General features: G+C 41.9%; 2 protein-coding genes across 2 annotated transcripts in view; one reads left to right on the top strand and one right to left on the bottom strand.

Annotated features, from left to right (window-relative positions):
* ABCG2 (ATP binding cassette subfamily G member 2 (Junior blood group)) overlaps positions 1-14,678 on the top strand; it is a 190,172-nt gene extending 175,494 nt beyond the window's left edge. Inside the window, exons 17-22 of the mRNA XM_057502425.1 lie at positions 3,694-3,819; positions 5,010-5,104; positions 5,524-5,665; positions 9,653-11,461; positions 12,847-12,897; positions 14,233-14,678. Of these exons, the coding sequence (XP_057358408.1) occupies positions 3,694-3,763 (70 nt within the window). The 3' untranslated portion in view covers positions 3,764-3,819; positions 5,010-5,104; positions 5,524-5,665; ... (1 more) ...; positions 12,847-12,897; positions 14,233-14,678. The remainder of the gene's footprint in view (positions 1-3,693; positions 3,820-5,009; positions 5,105-5,523; positions 5,666-9,652; positions 11,462-12,846; positions 12,898-14,232) is intronic.
* The window catches only part of PKD2 (polycystin 2, transient receptor potential cation channel), a 46,122-nt gene extending 24,733 nt beyond the window's left edge, over positions 1-21,389 (bottom strand). The window contains exons 1-4 of the mRNA XM_036895892.2: positions 20,733-21,389; positions 13,448-13,561; positions 2,748-2,881; positions 800-1,050 (exon numbers count right to left, since the gene is read on the bottom strand). Of these exons, the coding sequence (XP_036751787.2) occupies positions 800-1,050; positions 2,748-2,881; positions 13,448-13,561; positions 20,733-21,279 (1,046 nt within the window). The 5' untranslated portion in view covers positions 21,280-21,389. The remainder of the gene's footprint in view (positions 1-799; positions 1,051-2,747; positions 2,882-13,447; positions 13,562-20,732) is intronic.
* Positions 21,390-22,288: the final 899 nt, after the last annotated feature.

Raw genomic sequence — 22,288 nt, 5'->3', positions numbered from 1 at the left:
TGATCACAGAAAAGGTGTTTGCCTCTATTGTACAAATCTGGATTCTGGGTGTCTCAGTTCCCAAGAAAGAGATCTAGATGAAGTGATAGAATTAGCTGAGTAAAGATAAGCAGTCAGTTCTAAACACAGTGACTCACCCAGGGGCAGTTTCTCCAAAAGGTCCACCTTAGGACAGCCTGAGAGCCCTTTTCATTTCTTTAAAACTATAGTCACTCTAAAAGCAATGACTGTCCTCCCAGAACACACAGATGCTTTAAGTATGGTCACCGAAGAGCACCCAAACCCCTGCAAACATATCTGCTACAAACACAAACTCACAACTACAAGCCAACACTGAAGACAGGCTTTAAACCACAGAAACCACCCCACAAGCTTACTCTACATTTTAAATAAGTGTACTCTGTAGAAAAATTTATTTGTAAGCGCTAATAAAAAAAGAATTTCTGTACCAGAAAATCTCCTAGTTAACAACCTAGTGAATGACGTTACTAGATCCATAAAAATAAGATCCAGTAATCGCAGAAGAAACCCTTTAAGACCCAGATAGCTTCTTTCCTGTGGGTCAAAGGGTCAACAATTTAGCCTTTTGGAAAATATGTATGAAGAAGCTGAAAGGGGTTAAAAAGTAGAGAAAACTTGAGAAGCCAAGGTCGGTTTGGTAACGGTCCTAAATGCAAGCATTGTAGACTCACCTAAGGCATCTTCTCCTTGGTGAAGGAGTTAGAGAATGAATGAATGAATGAATGAATGAATGCTCATGAGAGGCCAGGGCTTGTGGCCACGAGCCACAGACACTTACGCGGTTCCATTTCTTGGACCAAATGGAGCCCTGTCTTCACTACTCACAGAGTAGACATCATAGCACTCCTTAATTTCATCTCTCAAGTCCTGGGGGATAGAACAGGATCCGTTCCTGACTCGGAGCTGCCGCATCCGTGGTACCCCTAACAGGAGGTTCTCATAGTAGATGAAGCTTCGGTTGTCAGCCCCGGTTCTGTTGCTGGGCTGCGACTTCCAGTACAGCCCATCCAATAAGGCACCTTCTGTGAACTGAAAGAAAAGGAAACATTTTTGCAAAGCTCTGAGTTTAGCAGCTGTCTTGCTCCTAAAGAGCAACAATTTGGTGACTCTGAACACAGAGTGACATGCACAGGTGGGTTGTGCTGTAGAGAGATTTGGGTTGGATCTTGTTCCATTGCTTGCTAGCTGTGAGGACTTTAGCAGGATCGCCCTTTGAGCCAGGGTTCCTGAGACTGTAATGCCCATCTTCTGTGTGGTTGCTACACCAGGCACAGAGTGGGCATTTAATAAATGGCAACTCTGATTTTTGCTCTAGGACTGAATCCACAATCATGATCAATTTCTTTTTCCCTTACTAAAACATCATCCCATATAATCATCTTTCTAAACTTGTTTGGAGAAGAAAAGGTGATAGTTTTGATTACCAGTCTGCCATCTCCATCTGGTGGACCTTTTAATTGTCTGGACTACTTTGTCCTATGGTGAACTCTCTAAATCACCCAGCCCTGGCTTTTTTTTCCCTTTTTTATTTTGGAGTCATTAATATACAGTCACATGAGCAACACTGTGGTTACCAGACTCCCCCCATTAAGTCCCCACCACATAACCCATTACAGGCACTGTCCATCAGCATAGTAAGATGTTATAGAGTCACTACTTATCTTCTCTGTGCTATACTGCCTTCCCTGTGCTCCCAATCCTCCACATTCTGTCCACCCCTGGCTTTTAAAGCTTGGCGTTCAGCATCATGGAATTGCATATATGTGAGAAGTCTCTTATTAGTTTGTCTATAGGAAGACAGATCAAGCTGTTTCTCTGTCTTATCCTTATAAGGTGGTCAAATACGTGCCTTATAAGGCAGAGATGGACTGATTTGCCCTGATGAGGTGGGGAAAGATTCACATTATACAAGTGTGGTTTACATGCCAAGTATTTTTTGACATTAGTATAAGAGGTTCCTGGGATCGAGTTTCCTCCATCTATAAAATCAACAGCTCTGATCTCAAGGTTTAGTAAGAATTAGAGAAAGTTATCATTCTAGGAAGAAACAATCGTTTCATTTCCAACTTCCTTCCCAATTTTCTTGGATTCTGAGCACCGTATCTTCCTGATCAGTTTAATATTTTTCCTGTGGTATCACCCATTGCTTCTGCTCTGTTACTATTTTGTGACAGTCTGGGAAGGGATTGGGTTGAATTTCACATTAAAGATCTTTGAAAGAATGTGCCTCCTTGTAACAGGTGCTATGCTAAGGGGTCACCATCAAGGAGGATGGTGGTGATCCACCAACAAAAAAGACAACCAAATTCTGCCCTTTGTGGGCCTTCCACTCTAGGAGATGCTCAACAGACATTTATTGACTCACGGACGACTGAATGAATTATAAACTAGGCTGAGGAAGTATCTGTCAGACTAGAAAGAAGTTCATTTTTCTTACTCCCTAGCTATGTGTAAACACTCTGAATCTCAGTTCCTTCACTTACAGCCTGGGGCATAATGTTAGCACTTACCTTGAACCGTGTTTATGGGGATTCAATAAGGGAAGGTATGAAACAGCACGGGGAAGGCACATCCCAGGTTCTCAGCGGGCCTGTAATTTCTGACAGCTCACCCTAACTTACATCTCACATAGTCGGCCCTGCAGATACTGCTGACTTGAATTTATGAAGCCAGATGGATGCACAATTTTCAGCGCTACACGTACTTTCGAAGTCATTTGCAAATACCTTCCAGAAGTCGTCCATTGAAGAAAGAGTTTTAAAGTTAGTTTTCTCCGTTTTGGACACCGGGGCGTCTAGGAAGAGCTGGGACATTGTCCGCGTATAGTAGTAAACGCTGGAGCTCATCATCCCGTAGGTCACTGCAACACAGGAAGGGAGCCCCGTGAACGCGCAGGAACCTGCGCCCTCACTCCCACGCGGGGGCCGGGCACACAGCCGCGTCCCTCGCCTTCCTCCCTCTCCCAGGGATCACCCCTCACCCCCCTTCCGGGCTTACAGAAGAGGTAACACTGGCTTACTATTGAGTTATCAAACCGAGAGCAGGAGCCTTCACTTGACATCTGGGACTTCCGCCAGGCGCACTCACCTTCCTCTCCCATCTCCTCCGGGACCAGACCTCCAGGTCAGCGAGGCCCTGTGCCCGGGCCCTGCGGAGGCCACGCGCAGCCGCACCCTGCGCTGCTCACTCTCCCCGGCCACACCCTGTGCTGTGCACTCTCCCCACCACCACAGGGCAGGCCCCTCTTGGTTTGCTCCCACATCAGTTCTCCATTCCTCGCTGTCCTGGGCTCTGAGGCCGACTGTACAGACCAAACCACACGGGGCCCCTCGCCCTTTGGTTTCCCACACACTCAGCCAAAGGGAGGCTGGAAGGGGATGTGGGGGCTGAGGAGGGAGAGGCGGGGCTTGTTCCCTCCCCACCTGGGTGCAACTCGGCAGGGGACCCTCCAACCTTGGCCACAGCTGCCGAGCCACACACACCACGCCGTTCCCTCTCCGGTCCCCTCAGGCCTGGAGGGGACTATCCCAAGGGTCCCACCGCCCCTTGTTTCTGTAACCCTGCCAACCCCTTCAGTGAACTTTCTTTAATTATCACTCAGTTTAGTTTAATGTAAATAGTCCCTTCATTAAACTAATTACCACTTTTTGTTTTCCATTTCTTTCCTTCCAGGATGCTAACAGACACACCTGCCTCCCATCTACCTATCAAATCTTGTGTGGAACTCTCAAACTCAAGCTGAACCCTTGCTGTGAGATTTGCTAATGGTACCAGCCCATCCTGAGCTGTCCTGGAGAGGTAGGGAGATCACCTAGAGGCTCAGCAGGCCACAGATAAGGGCATGGATCACTGACTATGTGACCTGTGCAAGTTGCTCTTCTGTAAAACGGGGGTAATTAACTATCCCATAGGATATTTTTGGTGTTTAAGTAAAAATAACTATAAACTACCAAATATAGTGGCTGACACTTGAATGTCTAATAATGGTGGCTTGTCCCCCTTATCGGATCGCTCAGTCATATCACTTACCAAGTGCTGTCATAATTACGCTGGACTCTAATGACTGCAGCTGCAATATGCTACAATTCCTAAAACTAGCCGACAAAAAGCTTCAAGGGAAGGAAACATTTCCCCTTTATACTTCTGTTGACCACAGTTCTCAATACCCAGCAGCTGAGTAATACTTTAGCTTATTCTGTAGTAATCTTCAGGTATCATCAAATGTATTTTAAAATCTTGTATTAAATGCTTTGGGGATTAAATGTTATTTAGTAAAATTTATCCCTCATATAGTCCTCTTTGCCATCCAAGTATCACAGAAAATCACGATTAAAAGAGTAGATAATAGTGATCTGAACACAAGTGTGTTTGAGAGTCCATCTCAAGCAGTCAATGGGTCAGTAAATACACACAATCACACAGCTTGTGTGCTCCACCTAAAGGGGAGGAAGTGTTTTCTAGTCCCTAGATAGGCTCCCTCACCTGTCCTCACTAGTTAGCACAAGAACCCTCCTCTTCAAGGGTTACATGACCTGCCACCTCTCAAGACTATATTGGACCAGATTTAAGGGCTTAGACTTTTAATCCATCCACGTTATGGGACAAGGTGTTGGACATGAAGGTGAGTGACATGTGGTATCTGTCCTCATGAAGAGAAGCAGACTGTTACTCCGAGGGACACAACTACCCACCCAGCTCCCACCAAGGGATGGACACGGTACCATGTACTCCACAAAGGGCTTCTTTGGATGCAAAGACAGGGGGGACAAAGCCAGTGATGCTAAGAGTAGTAGTGGAGGCTCCCCAAAGCCAATCAAATAATTACTAAGTGGATTTTTCAATTAACTTGGAATTAGGTTTGCTTTGTGTTGATTAATATAGATCACTCTCAAATTTTTTATCTGTTTTTTTTGTTGTTGTTAAAAAAGAATTATGACTAAGTTTTTTATTTGTAAACATGTTATCATTATATATGTATTCCTGTACAGAATTCAACAGCTTCACTAAAAGAGATAGACCTTCCCTTGGGTATGTAGTGCCACCTGCTGGACATCCAGAGAAACAGCGCCATCTAGCTTTGAAGGTATTATTCTAACATAACATAATCAGTAAACGTTAACTTTGTCCCTCGTGCCAGGCTCTAGGCTGGTCCATGGGGGTATCTTCTAGTTATAGCTCCAAACGCTCCAGGCATGAGCTGTACAATGAGCCCATCTAGGCTGTAACTAAAGGACCCTTGGGATTCAGTCAGTATGATTCGGATTTGAGTTTCAGCTTTGCTTCATCTTGATTGTCTATGTCTGCTTTCATTGTGGGTCCTGGTGTCTTGGGATCTCAGACAACTACTTAATTTTTCTGAAAGTTAGTTCCATTATCTGGAAAATGGAAATAATAACATCTAGTACTTTTATGTAGTCCGACTGGAGAAATGTGTGCAAAGACATTTTGCATACTATTAAATGCAAGAGAAATACAAGACTATTACACCATTTCTCCTTTCAGTCCCTGATGAAGAAAGCCCACTTGGAAGGTAGCAATCACTCTTCAAATGAATTGACTTATGAAGAAAAAAAACACAGCATGAAATAGAGAACTTTAAATGAGGACCAGAAAAGAAGGAAAGGAGAATGTTAAAAAGTATAAGGTAAAGGACACATATGCATCGTAAGTACATATATTCTTCTGCTATTTAAGTCCTTCTATTAACTCCTGAGTTCCATTTCCCATAAACCAGAATAAAAATATTATCAGTGAATCACCAACTATTCAGTATGGAAACTAACAAAACCTGTTTTAAAACACTGTCTCATTTCAAAATAGGAATAGGCATTCTTGATATTGTTGAAAACAAGCTCAAATACATTTTTTTGAAAACTTATAAAGGGGATTATATTGTATAAACTCTAATAATTAGAATAAAAAGTAAAGAATTTTTTTCAATGAAACTAAAGAAATGGAAAAATGGAAAATAACAGAAAAGCATAAAAAGGAAAAATTAAGATAGAAATTTTACAAAAGCATGAGATGTGAGGTTAAATTTACTAGACGACAGTCTTAAATATTGGTTAAAAAATAAAAAATGCATCTCTAAAATTTTTATGACACTCAAAATGAAGTTAAAAATAAATGAGAAATATATATTAGATATGTATTAGGAATAATATATTTTTAAAAAGGTGTTAAGTGATATGATCATTTGACAAAGGAGATAATAAGGTAAGTATTGAGTTAAATTAAAAGGTTATTTTATATTGATAAATGATACCATACACAATGATTTAACTATAATGAACTCTTATGTCTTGAAGAACAGCATCAAGATATATGAAGTGATACCTTCTAGTAATATAAGGAGAATTACCAAAACCACAGTTGTAGCTGGAAAATTAAATTTTTATCTCTCAATCTTTGACAGACAAAATAGACAAAAATAATCTAGGGACATAAAGGGTTTTAATTGAATAGGTAACTTAATGTATAGACCTCAAACTTTATACTAGTAGTACCAAAAGAGATCACTCACATTCTTTTCAAATATCCACGGAACAGTTAGGAAAATTAGCAATATTTAGTAATAGGTCCCAAAGGAACATCAGTAGATGTCTAAAATTAAGACTCAATGAGGCAAGTGTCCTTATAAGGAGTTGGCCACATGAAGAGAGATGCAGGGAAAACACCCTACGAAGATGGAGGGCTGGAAGGACTCAGCTACATGCCAGATGCCACAGAGGGTGGGCCAACACCACCAGCTGAGAAGAGGCAAGGGAGGACTCCCCTGCAGCCTGCAGAGGGAGCATGACCTTGCCGGCACACTGATTTCAGACTGCCAGGCCCCAGAACTGTAAGAGAATAAATTTCTGTTGTTTTATGACAAAGAAACAAACCTAACAGAAACCCACAAAACAAAGAGAGCCCCATGAAAACCAAAACACCAACCAGGAAAAATTTTTTTAAGCTACAGATGCAGAAAATTAACTTTAAAAGGATACACATACAGATAAAACCAAGCCATTTAGAAATTTAAGAAAAAATTTTTTTCTCTTAATAACTCTTGGGACAAAGAGAAGATCAATATGGCTACACAAGTACAAATATACCAGATGTACAGACAGTAGTGCAAGGGGCCTTGGCCCCAGTATTCCAGGCCACAAAGTGAAGCCATCATCGTGAACTGGAAACCTTTCTTTGCTAGCTCTGTGTTGTACCATATCCCCACAGGAATGCTGTGGAGGTAATATTTGAAGGGAGTCCACAAACTAAAAGTGCTGTATATAAATGCAAAGTACTATACAAACATCAAAGAATGATGAGTCTTGAACTGTTTTAGTTGTCACATTAGAAGTTCTGTGTTAATGAATGAGAAGTGCTTGAACAGAAAGAGAATGAAAATGGGCAGTTGTCAATGGTCAGTAAGAACATAGACATGGCATCTCCGAGATGCACTGAACAGCATCCCTTTCTCCTCCGCGTGCTGAGAGAGAGGGCGCCAGAACTAGGCTGGCAATCCAGCGTGAGAAGTCCCGGGACAGAGGTGGGCCGATGTGAGCACAGCTCAGGGGCTAGCTGAGAAAGGCTTCTCCATGGATCTGGCTCCTGAGTAGGTCCTAAAGGATGAGGAGGAAGGAAACAGGCCCACAGGAAGGGGACAGCATAAGCCGAGGCCTTTTGGACGCTCCTACATGGTTTGATGTGGGTGGCGTACTGGGTGTTCAATAGGGACTGGCAGTTCTGAAGAAGTAAGCAAAGACTGCATGCTGAAATGCTAGTCCACCGAGTACAGCTTTTAAACTCTGCCTTGAAGGTGAGGTGATGACAGCATGCAGAACGGAAGGGTGACCTAGTTTGATCTGGTCTGGAGGTAGTGCCTGGGAGCACTAAATGTCCAGACACTGGATCTCAGCCCATCCGTGGGCTGGTGGTATTCAGTCATCTTCTTAAAATGTAAATAAATCTTATAACTCCTTTACATAAAACCCTGGCTTCCCCTTGTAAACCTCTTACCACACCCTACCAGAACTGCCGGGGCTGGCCCCTGACCATTTTTCCATCTTCATCCGATGTCACTCTCTCTAGTAACTGTCTTCACTTGGCTTCCAGAATGTTCTGAGCTCTTCCTGCCTCAGACCTTCACTCATGCAGTTCTCTCTTCATCTGACTGGCTCCCACTCTTGCTTCAGGCCTCAGAGAGGCCTTCCCTGTAGAGGAATGCTCTTCCCCAGTTGTCTTCTTTCATGTCACTTAGCACATTTAAGGGAAGAGCCTACATCTGTTTTTAATTAAATTACTAAACAGTCAAATGAAAAATCCAGGACAGAAATGATGAAAGGTTAAAATAGGGACAACAGCAGTGTATGAAAGAGGACAGACTTGAGATGAATTAACAAGGGAGAATGAGGCAGAATGATCACAATGGAAGCCTCTAGGATGATGTGCAGGTTTGGGTGAGGCATTCATGTGGGTGCTGTAACCATTAACCCACACAGAGGACGTGAGCGAAGCTCGTGTGGGTGGGTAGGGTGATGAGTTCAGCTTTAGGAATGTTAAGGGTGAGATTACCACTGGGGATGGCCAGTAAAAGTTGGCACAAGTTTTGCAGTTCACGAGAGAGGTCTATGAGGCGAGGGAGTCAACAGCATACAAATAGAGTTGAAACTGGAAAAGTTCACCTAAAGCAAAGCCAAAGGTCCAATCACAGAGAATACACTGTCTACACACTTTCAGAAAGAAGACAAGTAAGAAAGTGAATAGAGCAAGGAGGAGCACATTAAGAGATGGGTCACAGAAGCAAAAAAGGGAAGTTTCTAGAATGCGAAATGCCACTGACCAAATGCCACAGAAAGACTGAAAAGAGCCCATAAAACTTGGCATTTAAGAGGCCCTTAGTGATGTTGGTGATTGCCTTTCAGGAGGCAGAAGTGACGCTGAACAATAAACAAGGGGTGAATTAAAATTATTAAATCCCTCCAAATATTTTAATCTAGTTTTGGTTAAAATTCACAGGAAATTGCAAGTTAACAAGTTGTGCTGGAAATCATTAAGGGAGAGAGATTGTTGGCACAAGTGCTTTTGTGAATGCCTGTAATAAGTTAATATTACTTTTTTCTTTGAAAACAAGATATGTTTATATATTTACGTGTGAGTTACCACAAAAACATAAAGAAGATAAAGCTATGCATGTGGAGTAAAGGCCATACTTAAAGTAATTTTTACACATGACAATATATTTATGACACTTTCTGTGTGGTTTATCAGAAAGGACAAAGAGCTTTTCACCCATTGTCTGTCTTTAACAGTAACTTCCCATGGACTGTAACCTGTGATCTTATGACAGAGCCTGTTTATTGGGGGAAGCTCTGTGGGGAGCTTTCAGAATGTTTGTCACTGGAACTGATTCAGCTCCCTACTAGTATGATGATTAACCTGCTGGCTTTGACTTCACTGACCTCGTTATCAATAATTAATCTGCATGGATTCTGCAAATTAGGAAAATTATCTTTAAATGATCATCCTTGCAAGATTTATACCAGTAAAATAAATTATTCATTTCTTTTCAAAAAATTGAGGTATATAACATTGTATAAGTTTAAGGTTTACAATGTGTTGATTTGATACTATTCATTTCTTTTTTCAGAATACAAGGCGAGTCTCCTTCTTCCAGAGATAAAGAAATGGAGATATTCAGATTTCTTAAAAGGGCCCTTCCTGCCCTGCGACATATGCTGTATTATGATTATGTTGTTCATTTCCTCATTTTCATTACTTCTGTCCTCTTGGTTAAGTAGCCTGATTCTAAAGACCTAAGGGCTAGAACTAACACTGACAAGATGGAAAAAAAGCTCTTGATGTGCACTTAGCTGCTCCAAATGAACATGCAAACAGGATCTGTGGTTCCTAAAGCCCACTGATGAGATAATTCATCCAATATCAAAAATCCTTTGGCAATCTTTTGGGTAGAATTCTGCCCTTACTATTATTATACAATAGGCATCACCCTACAGTCGTTTCATGTGTAATTCCTAATCTTCATAAAATCTCTTAATATTTTACAAATGAGGAAACAAAGGCTCAAAAGAGTTAAACAACTTCCTCAAGCTTCCTAGTACATAAGTGGTAGAGCTGGGCTTTGAATCCAGGTCTCTGTGATACAAAAAAAAAAACCCAAAAACTATATTTTTCCTATATGTTAAGCTGCCTTTCAGAACCCTATCTACTTCAGATCAAGAGCTTCCAATATGCAAGGCATAGGGCTAGATGCATTACCTCATTTAGTCACAGAGTAATGCATTTGAGTTCATTATCATGGTCATTTGATATTGACATTGCTAGCAAGATTTTAAAACCAGTAATTAAAAAGGTTTTGAGCAATGGGGAAAGGATTCAATCACTGGAAACTAGTAAGGCTTTGCTATGAGTAAATCATGCCTGCCTATCTTCACTTCCTTTTAAATTTGGCCAACAGATGATAGAGAAATGGTGGAGTTATTTAGACAGGCATTTGAAAAAGTCTTTCTTATGATCCTCTTTTATGAACAACCTGCACTACATAGAATAATAATATCATGTAATCCAGTGAGCTCCACCCAAAGAGCTTTGACTGATGTGCTGACTTCTCAGATCAGTCTTTTTTGATTTATTAATTTGCTAGGATGAGGACATGGATGATATCAACTCCTCTGATCCTCTGAAGCTGAGAGGAATAGCTGATATATATGAATGAACCTAGTCCAAGACATTGTCAACACACCGGGATGATGAGCAGATCCTAATGAGATGAAGTTTAACAGAACTGAAAGGGAGGTCCTCCACTATGTCCCAGGAAAAAATGCTCAAGGGAGACGAACAAATCATTTATATGAAAAGGCTAGCAATGGCAGAAAGAATGAACTACAGTGTAGTCAGTATCTGGAGGAGGCAGTTCATGGCCCCACTTCTCCACTTGTTCACAGGGGAGCTCCTGCTGGGCTTTCAAGGGGACTCACGGGACACATGCTAAAGGGAGTTTCTGTCCTGTGGTATGTCTCCATGTACCTGATCAACAATTAAAGGAACTGGGAAGGTTTAACCTAGAGAAGACTTTTTGGGAGGTGGGATGTCTGTATCCAAACTTCTGATGGGCTATGTTGATGATGAGACATGGAAAAGTAGTTGGTGTAAGTGGGCTCAGAGAGTAGAACTAAGAGTGGAAGTTAGATGGGGGTAGTGTCTGGCTTCATATACGGAAGAACTTTCTAACAGCCGTAGAAAAACAAAATGAACTATTTCAAAGAAGTAAGTCCCTTACTCTGAAACTTTTGTTCCACCAGAGGCAGGATGACTGACCATTTGAGAGGGATGGTGGAGGGGAAATTCTGGCATTCAGTGGAGGCTTGATCGTATTACTGCTAAAACCCCTTCTAAGCCAGAGACTCTACAATACTCTGCAAATGAAACTGTGCATCTTGTAAGTATGTAAGTGACTAAAAAAAATGTCATTAATGAAAAAGAACAAAAAGCATAAAAATTCTAAAATAAACAATAAAACACTAATTTTAAGACTTAAGACATGTTTCCTAAAACTCTAGCAACTTAGTTTATTTATCTGGCTGAGTTCCCAAAATTGCTGGTGCATCTGAAACTCACTTCTCTGGGCCACATCTGAGAGGTTCTGATTTAGTATATCTGGACAAACTATAATCAGAAAAAAATTCTCTTGGTGATTCTGATGCTGAGGCAGTTTTGGGGATGACTGAAATTCTAGACTTACTTATAGGGGTACTTCTATTTGCATATGAAGTATTCTGTGCCATGCTCGAGAAAACTCAATACTAATAATGATTCTAATCAACCTGTTAATATTTAAGGCTGCTGTACTTTAATATTTAAGCATCATTTCTATGCAGGAAGCAAACTCTACTTCAGTATTCTAGGCTCTAACAGCTTAGAACATAGAAATTAAGAATATCACATCTCTTGCTTTATAACTTTTAATGTAAGGAACAGTTCACTTCTAGCTTTTCAGCATTTGTCTTAATAACATGTTTTAAAAGGAGACATTTTTTATTTACTTATTTTCTATTTAAAAAAAGATATTTGTCATTTTAAAAGCTATATTCCTTCCTAAGCAAATAACAGAAAATTTCAGAAAATTTGAGAAGTCCAAGAAGAGGGATATTATTCATTACATGCTTTTTAGCTTAAGTAACTTCTGTTTTTCTTGGATAGGCAAAGTTCCCACTTGGATAGGCAAAGTCTCATAAAATGTAGTAAGTCATGCCCTGTTAAAGTTTATTAAGAACTTACTAGTATTAGTAAAAACCAGTGTGGGAAAATAAATAAATCAATATTCAATGTCTTAAAATTACCAATATTGAAACTTAAATGTTTCCTTCATCTTTCATGTTCAACTTAAAAACCTTTTTTTTTTCTTTTTATAAACCTAGTAAATAGAAAAATAAATGTTTCAGTGAAGTTTTTAGCATTTAGTCAATTAAAGTCTTCCAAGTGGTCAATTTTAATATAATAAGAATGGCACTATTCAAGTGTTGCTTAAATTTTGACTCTCTCCATATACAAAGAAAGGGATTTCTCCAAGGTTAGTGTTAGTTTCTAAGCGTATGTTATAGGAATGAACTCCTTTCCCAGAGGAGTATGGTAAGAGGTCCTGGTGGTTGGAGTTTGCTTTTGGGCTGTTCTACTAAAGAGGTTCTGAAGGGACACAGCAGAACCCAATCATCCAATATGCTTTGATTCAGAGAATAAATTCATTGCCTGGGACTTCCTGCACTTTGAGGCATATAGTTTCTAGGACTCATTTTTGACTAAGGCTTTTCTCCTCTCCCCTCCCAGAAGATGCAGGGACATACTAAAAGAAGAGAAGAAGAAAGTGATGAGTCCAGTGTAAGTTTCCTACAGAGTAAAAATCCATTGATTATCGAAGATTTGGAAGAAATTATGATTTAGAATGAAGGCATCTGTATAACACATCCAAGTCCAAAAGAAGGGAACTTTTAAACATATATAAACATAAAAGCAATATTAGGTGACATTATTTGTGTTTCCTAAAAGATAAACTTGGAAAGCCATTCTGTTGAAAATAATACTTATTAGACTTTGTTAACTGATGTATCAATAGTGACACTGTAATTACTGTTAAATCTACTGCAAAAATCCTTTTACTTGGTTTCTTGGGGTCCGGCAGGTTGCCATGTGTATCTCATAGTGAAATGGTCACAACTGACAGTGAACTGGCCAATCAAATGATGCTAAATTTTAATTAATGTTCACCAGAGGCAAGAAGAGAGCTTTACCAAATTCTAAATTGGAACTGAAAACAGACAACTCCTGAATTAACCTTTCTGGTACATATATATAATTCCTTTTAATTACAAGTTTGACAGGTCAAATAGTTTCAAAACTTTTCCTTAGTGGAAGGAAATGTTCTACTTACAGATGCACAGGATTATGAGAAAAAGGAGGTATGTGGCCAGTTCCCGTAAAACACTTTTAAGGTATTTCTCTCGATTAGTGTTGCTTTCCTCCATGAGTCTTGTTCCCCAGAGACCTTTAAAATAATAATTTTAAAATATCATTTTATTTTTAAAAATCTCATGAATTGCAAAGGGAAAACACATAAAATATACAGTATAACCTTTAAGGGAGATTCTACCTTTTTAGCACACTCTGAATTTAACAGAAATTATTTTAGCAGGAGTATCTTTTATTTAAGAATACATTAGCCTCTATGTCCCCCCCTATGCAGAACACAAGGCAACGACTGATCATTGTCTAAACTCTCAATCTCATTAGAAAATATTTTAGTGAAATTTTAGAAAGAGAACAGTAAGTGAGGGCAGTTTAAAAGAGGAGATTAAATAACTGTGCACACATCAGTGCTTCCTGTTTGGGGAGGGCACAACTTGGTAATTAACGAAACCTGGTTAGAATGTGATATAACTACATCACAAATGATACCTTTTAGGCCCTCTCTGATGACAAGTCCTGGTTGGAGCATCATTTCACTATGGAAACATCTGTCAAGCTTCTAGCACAATGGCATAAAGTCTCAGCTCTGTATCCATCTTTGTACTCTAAGAAACTTAATACTGACTACATTAAGCATGCTTAGCTTAACAGATTTTTAACATGCCAATAAGCACATATCTTTAAATTAAAAGTGGCAATTTATCCTCTCTTTGGAGAAAAAGTAAAATCAGGAACCACGTTCTGTTTTAGCAGATGAAAAAAGTGTTGTGCTGGCTGAGCGAAGATGACATAACCCTCTGCAAGCTTGCTGGACACAGTTACGGTGGTTTTGGACTCGGCCTGCAGACAGATATGGTGGCCATCAAACCCCCATTGATGGACGGTGCTGTAAAGTCACATTGCTCACTACTTGGAAAAGCCTTCACGTTTTCCAAAAGAGACAAACTTCTCAATCCCTTCAATTATATTATTAGGTGGGCTCTTAATGGCAGCCAGCTTGGCCCTTGCATATTGCTGCACCCTTTTATTCCAGACTTTAAGCCCTTCAGTCACTGAAACTTGAGCCACTTATGTTACAATCAAGCCACAAAGAGAACAGGGGAAAATGGTATGCCTTCTTTTACTTTGAAGAGATGACTTCATCACCAGTGGTTATGTTTCTTTTAAGTCTCAGAATACATGATATATTACTTCTACTCCTGAATTTGGGTATTTCATTTCCTTTTCCTCCACCCTCTCAAAATTTCCTTTAGGAAAATCAGCATCTGAATTCAAAGACACTGTGTTTCACATCATAGATTTTACCATACTGAAAGTGGAGCAAAACTTATGACCAGGTTAGCCTCTGCCAAGATCTGCTAGCTGTCAGGGAATTACTCACTCAGACGAAATGCAGCAAGCAGAATGTTTTTGTTCACTGAAACTCTATCACATTAAACAATTATTAAAAATGTAGATGACATGGAAAATTACAGCTCCGAGTAACACAGAAGCAGCCAAATATTAAGCTCAGTAGCCTAGGACCCAACCACACCATTTCTCTGGGTATATTTCTTTTGGAGGCCAGGACTAAAATATACACATAAGTCGAGATTGCCAGTCTCTTTACCGTCAGGAAGGATTGTTGTCTTGCCTTACTTGGTTGAGGATATCACTATTTCCCATGGTTTATAAACAATTATGCAATAAGGAAGAGTCATGGTTCTTAAAATTTACAAATGGTATTGCTTGACCTATAAATAGAAAAACCAAACTCCTTTAAAATTTTGTTCAAGTTAAGCTTGCAATGGTCTATGGCAATTTAGTTCCAGCCCTTGAATAAAACATTTCAAATGAAAAGAAACAAATCCCTTTATTTATATTTTTATATACTATACTTTCATGCATTTGCTTTTACTAAATTACTCTACCTCTTCAAATGTTTATGGCTTTAAAAAGTTCATCCAGTTTCCCCACTGAGTGTCTAAGTAAGGCTCTGTCTTAGGATACAGAGACCTCTACATTCTGATGGGTGAGAAATGGCTGCATCCACAAATAGAAAAAAACTAGAGAAGTAGTTGCTCTGTAGAAGAAGAGTTCTTTTCACATGTAGCAGAACTGACAGGTAAGAATGGTTAAGAACAGAGTTCATGTCTAAAATGGCAGCATTCCTCAAAATTAACTGTTGCCTTTCCCCCCAGCTGTCCCAAGTTGTGGAGGGAATGCTTTCCCAGCATCCATGTTCAGTACTTAAGGTGTCTCTAGTTGTTAGGGAGAATGTGGTATTAGGGGGACACTGGACAATAGCCAACTTTCATGTTTATGAGGGTGCTTGGTCAATGGTAGAGGCCAACGTCAGAGCACATGATATAAACAGTGTGTATTCTACTGTGCAATGTCATTTATTAATATGAAAATAGGGGAACTCTGAGATGGGTAATTCAAACATAAGAAAATATCCCAAATGTAAGTGACTTTGAAAAAAAATTCCATTTTTGCAACTACTTTACCAGAGGCTTCTAAAGCCTTATTTTGAAATATATTTAAAAAATCATAGAGAACTTATTGAGCTTCACTGATTATCAATGCCAACTTTGATTCATCTAAGCCCTCACCCATTCCTCCCCAATTATTTTTAAACTAATCCTAGCTATTGTCTCATTTCATCTGTAAATATTTCAGTTCCATGGTAAATCGATTAAATGTACATATCTTGCCCCGCACTAACACTGACCCATCTGACATACACTAAACCCCAGTGACTTACTGTTTGTGAGAGGGTGCAATGAGGGGTTTTGGAGTCAGAGTTTTGTTCAAATGAGGGCTCAGCCACTTATGAGCCACAAGACCTTCTGAGTTATGAGACCTTAGCTAAAGTCAGGAGCCTCTATTTCCTCACCTGAAGATGGGATAGGAGTACCCCTTTGTAGTGTTGCTCTGGGAATCAGAAGTATTATGTGTAAATCATGCAGACTGGTAGGAAGAGGACCATCTATAGTTACACAAAAAGGTCCAAATCTGTAAAATGTCCTACCTCTGATGCCTAGTTGGCCCAGATTTCAGAATGGTGTAAAGACCCAAATTCATGTGGACTTTGAGTTCACTGTGAATAGCCTAACCAAGTGCTCACTGCATTTGTATCATAAAAGAATCCTGATTTTGTGTTCACATATTGTGGGCCTTGTTTGGAAACATCAACACAATCCTTCCTAATATTAATTTGAATTGCAGGGACACCTTTAGAAAGGGAAGTGACTTTTTACTACTATTGGTCCATTTTCTATAGAATAAGTCAGTTCCTACCTTATATGATACTGATTCCTAATCTTGAATTCTTAGCCCTCTCCTGGTGTGCAAACAAGAATATGCCACAGCTAAGAGCCAGTTCCACCTGATTACACCATCAACAGTTTACACTCATATGGCCCAAACTGTGACTTTTCCTTTTCTTTCTTTCTCTAGAAACATAATTGCTCTGTTTTGGTCAATGGCACCAAGCCAGAAACATGTTTCATCCTCAAATAGGCCCCTTTCTCAACCCTCATGTGGAGCTGGTCCACAATTCTGATGGTTTCCATCTCTTGAATCTAGCTTCCTTCCATTCCAGCTTACATACCTTAGCTGCAGCCTCCGTTGCCCCTCTGTCTTGGTCAGCCCTCTCCTGACCTCTTCTTCCAGCAATCAGGGCTATCCACCTCTCCCCATTCCTGCTAGAATTATCTTCAGATTGACATAATCGGCCCTCTGCTTGCCCCACTGGCTCTGGCTACAGGAAAAAGTATCAATGAGCCACAGGCTTGTCTACACTTACTACTGTCCCTGCCTCAATTTCCCCCTCATTCTTCAACATGCAACTAAGTTCCACTCCTCCGGTCTCCCCAGAGAGAACTGATCCTCTCTTCTTTGTGTCCCTCCCATACCTGGGATCTTGCGATTATTTACTTACATTCTGTGTCCCCTAAATTCTGAGCTCTTTGAGAGTTGGGACCTTGTATTATTCATCTCTGTATCCCTAGCACCTACCACAGAGAAGGCCTACATTTGCTGATTGCACAGATCCTGTTACAAGCATAATCTTATCACAAACCCCAGAGTAGTAACCTTCCCTCAAAAAATCCCCACAGTAATGAAAACACAAAATGTCATTTGTTCAAAATTATAGTCCAAATAAAAAGGATAAAGGAAGTGATGGAGTAAGGTTTGGATTAAAAATACAATAGTCAAAAGGTAGAAATAACCCGTCTTTCATCAACTGATGAATGGAGAAACTAAATGTAGTTCATAGATCCAACTGAATATTATTTGGTTATCAAAAGGAATGAAGTCTGGATACATGCTACAACATGAATAAACTTTGAAAACATTACGCTATGTGAAATAAGCCAGACACGAAAGGCCAAATGTTGTATGATTCCATGAATATGATGCACTTAGAACAGGGAAATTTACAGACAGTAGAATAGATGTTAAATGGCATTTGGGGGGTGGTGTGGAGAAATGAGGAGTAGACTGTTCAATGGATAGAGTTTGTTTGGGCTGGTGAAAATGTTCTGGAATGGGTAGTGTTGATACAATATAGCATATGGAAGAGGAAATACCTATTTGTTCTAGCAGCTTAGCCTACTCTGACCAAAACAGCTAGTACTTAAGACTTCTGGGGGGACCCCAAGCGTGTATGTCTAAACTAATGAACAGGAAATTACTTTAACAAGTTGATACATCCATAAAACATATTCAACTTTGGAAATACAGATAATGTGGTAACTCAGGTAGAGGATAAATTTTCTTTGCCCTAGAGAGCTTGATGATACTTTGGGGGGCAATCTTTAAATCTTTTAGCCATCCTTTGTTTCCTCTGGTCCAACTGCTTCCAAATATTTAGGGATAAATTCTGAATTCCTTGTCACAGTGCTTCCCCCAATCAGGTCTCAAACATTTCTCCCTTATTATTTTACTTCTGCTAATTAGATAGATCTACCTTCTGTCCAACGAGCAAAAATGACCATTTCTTGTGACTAAACAACACAGTGTACGTTGAAGCCAGAAGGGTTCTCGGAGGTTCAGCTTTTCCACTTCATAAACAAGGAACCAAGGCCCAGTAAGCCTGAGTTTATTATAAAGCCACTAAGGCAGAAGACCTCCAGGGAAGCTCCTGACCACTCCAAACCTGAGTAATCTCTCCCACCTTTAGAAATTGCAAGTTATTTTCTGTTCTGATCCTGGGGCACTACTTACATAATGCATATAAGATCCTTGTTATTGGTGTCACAAGAGGGAAATAATCAGAACTCATGGTTATTCATTTTACTTTTCTGGTCTTCTGTCAAGAAAAACGGTGATGTGCTATTTTCTTTCTTTTTTTTGGTAGCACATAACACATTGCTATTTTCAGAGTGGGTGCAATTATGTAACAAACGTTGCTTATTTAATAAGTGACAAGAGTGTCAATTATATTTCTTCATAAAGGTAGTAAAATGAAATTTATTCTAAAATTTTTTTATCAGTAAGACTTTCCTGAACCTGTTCTACTAATTAGACCAGTGATCAGGTTTGACTATAAGTTTTACTATGAGCTTATTCACTGCAAATTACATGAAATAAAATTAAACTTGTGTGTGTACGTATATACTCATATAAAAATGTATTTCATTATTGAGTTTATTCAAAGAAGGTTAAGTGTGTTATCAAATGCTTAAACCAAGTTAAAAAGATCACCACTTACCATTATTTATTAACTTACAAGAAACTTCTCTCTCACTTCAGTTTTAAAAATCACATTTAAGACAATGTAAATTAACATAAAATTTGAATGGTTTGGAACCTTAAAAGTATTAAAAGTTTTTTACTAATCTACCACACACGTTACTCAAAAAGGAACTTGTTCCCCACCATGCCCTGAATCAAATTAACTAGCATAAGCATGTAAAAGAAGTACCAAAATGTACACTTTAAGAATTTAATTTATATTTATGAAACACTCACAACATGGCAGAGAGTTGCTACATATTTTCCATGTCTCGTCTCACTTAATGCTCCTGAGTCAATAACTAAACGACTATATCTATGATCATCTAAAAAAAACAGGCAAAAATTGGGGATGAGAGGTTAAACAGTTGGCTCAAGGTCATACAGCCAATGGGTGGTAGAACTGGGAATTGATGTAGGCCTGACTTGGCTTTTATCACATTGCTATTATAAAAACACCTGGATAGTTTTTGTGCAAGACCTTCAAAACTGACAGAAAGGGAACAGAAGGAAAGGGAAACGTTCAAAAGAACTGAGAATGGGAACTCTTAACAGTGAAGATTAAAATAACTTGAGTGTTAAAGAGCAAATGCAACTCTTCTGTAAGGATGTCTCTGACAAAACTGCGAAAACAGAATCCCATCTGCTCTTGGAAACTTCTGTGCCCTCTTAATAGGCGCTGGCAAATTTGGAAATTCCTTTCCTGTCTTTTGGAGAGCTGGGTGCACTGAATTCTGACACACAATTTACACAGAGCTGGTATCTGGTGACTTCACTGGTTTGTTGGCATTTCAAAGAACATTAATTCAGTTATTTAAAAACATTCTTCCAAAGTTTTTTAAACAATGTAACCTTTTCTTTACAGCTGTTTCAGAAAAATGCCTTGAATCAGAAACGGCCAAATAACTGTTTCCACAGACATAGTTTTATTCTATTCTGGTGTTGTCAACAGCTCCTTCTCCCGCAAACAGCCACCCACATCACAAAACATCAATGACAACCCAATGGCACGCCTCCCACAGCCTGGGTAACACGGTACTGTGGCTCTTTTCAGCACGGGATAAGGGGCAACAGGGCAAGCCGACCAGAAGCAGACCGTTGGTACCACTATGGAGTTTTCGTTTGGATCTAGTGAAATTAGCAAATATGCAATGGCCACCACGACTGCAAATTCAATGGTATTAGAATATTCATTTCTTTCCTACAAGAAAAAAAATCTCCAGATGTACCCTTCACTAAGACGGTTTTCACTTATTTCCAGAAGTAAAAATATGCTGCCCTACCTTCTTCTTTTAGAAGAAGGAGGTATCCAATAGATGTGTACCAACAAGGGCGCAGTGGAATTCCGTGATGGGTACCGGAAATAGAGCAGAATTAGCAGAGGTGGGGAATGCGCTTCCAAGGGAGGCGAAGACGCCACGGGGATGCCAGGTGGAGCCCGGGAGAGCTGCCCGCGGCGGGCGATGGCTCCGGCCGGCGCCCGCGGGTCTGGTTTGTGCATCCGCCGCTGCCGGTCGCGCTCTTACCTCGCAGCCCGCGAACCAGCCTCTCCGCCCAGGCCACTCGAGGCGGCGGCCCGTCCACGGGGAGGTGGCGATGCAGCGGGTCCCCGCCGCCGGCCGGGCTGGGGCTCGGCGCGCCCAGGTCCTCTCGCCGGCGCCGCCTCCCGCTCGGCTGGCCGGCGCCGGGGTAGCCCCCCAGCCTTCGGCCCCGGGCGCCCGCCGAGCTCACGGAGTTGGCGGCCGACCTCCGGCTGCCCGGGCGCCACTCCACGTCCATCTCCACCACCATTCCCCCTTCCTCTCCTTCCACTTCCTCTTCCTCCTCCTCGTCCTCCTCGGCCTCGAAGCCTGGGTTGTCGCGGCTCCACGCCTGCCGCGAGCACGACGAGAGCGGAGGGCAGGGGGAGGCCGAGGCTCCGGCCGGCGGATCCCGCGCGGCCGCCTGCCGGATGCGCTCCATCTCGATCTCCAGGCCCCTCTGCTCGCGGAGGCCGCCCGCCATCAGCCGGCCGGGGCCCGCCGCTCGGGGCGCGGGCGGCTGCTGAGGCTGCACGCGGCTCGGGTTCACCATCGCGCTCACTGGCGCTCGGGCCGCCTTCGCCTCGCGCGCCGCTCGGCGCTTCCCGCCGCAGGAGCCATGTTCCCTTCTTCCCGGGCCCGCCACCTCCTGCTCCCCGCCCCCGACCGCCCCGCCGCCCTACGCCCCTCGCCCGCCCCTACGGCCCGCCTCGCCCCGCGGCCGGGGCGCGTCGGGGGGGGGGAGGCGCGAGAAGCCGCTCTGCGGGCGGCGCGCTGGGCGGGCGCTCCCGGGCCCGGTTCCCGGAGGAGGGGGAGCCGGGCGGCCGAGCTCTGGCAGGGAGGGGGGCGCTGCAAGCCCGCGCGCCTGCGGGGAAAGCGCTTCTGCAGCTGGCACGGCCTGCGTGCCCCTGGGATAATGCCTACGTCCCCGTTAACCCCCGCCAACTCCGGCCTCGATTTACCCAAGTGCAGGGAGAGAGAGAACGAGAGAAAACCGTGTTGTGGAGTGGTGTGACCTAGTGAGATCCAGCCTCAGCTGGCCTGCAGCGGCGGCAAAGCAGTCTTTTCTTCATTTGGAAGCTAACTCACTACCAATGCGGGCTTGCTTGGTTTTTGGCAGCCCTGCTCTCCCTGATTCGGCTACTCTTTGGATGGCTTCTTCAGTCTCTGCCCAGGATTCAGCCTTGGGACTCTCAGCTGGCTGGTGCTCCGAGGGTGAGCTCTCCCCGCCCTCCCCGCTGCCGGAGCCCACAGTGGCCCCTGAGTAACCGCATCCCACCTCAGGCCCGGGTTCAGGACGGTAGCCCCACTCTACCGAGCTCACCCAACGCGAGGCTCTGTGGTGATGTCACACCTGACCTATGCCATATTGAACGTATTATCTTTCCCCCGCCTTTACAGCCTGGTTCACCTCCTCTATACCCAGCTGAGCTTTGAGGCATCACTGTCTCCTCACTTCCCAAGCTACAGTTCTTCAGATACCCTTACTGTCTACTCTTCCCGTCCTACACGTCATCTTCCCCAAATCTTCTGCCCCACAAATGTCTCCCTGATGGGTCCTC

The sequence above is a fragment of the Manis pentadactyla genome, chromosome 5, assembly GCF_030020395.1.
Source record: "Manis pentadactyla isolate mManPen7 chromosome 5, mManPen7.hap1, whole genome shotgun sequence".
Classification (NCBI taxonomy): Eukaryota; Metazoa; Chordata; class Mammalia; order Pholidota; family Manidae; genus Manis; species Manis pentadactyla.
Note: the sequence above shows the minus strand (reverse complement) of the source record. Positions and strands in the feature narration are given on the sequence as shown.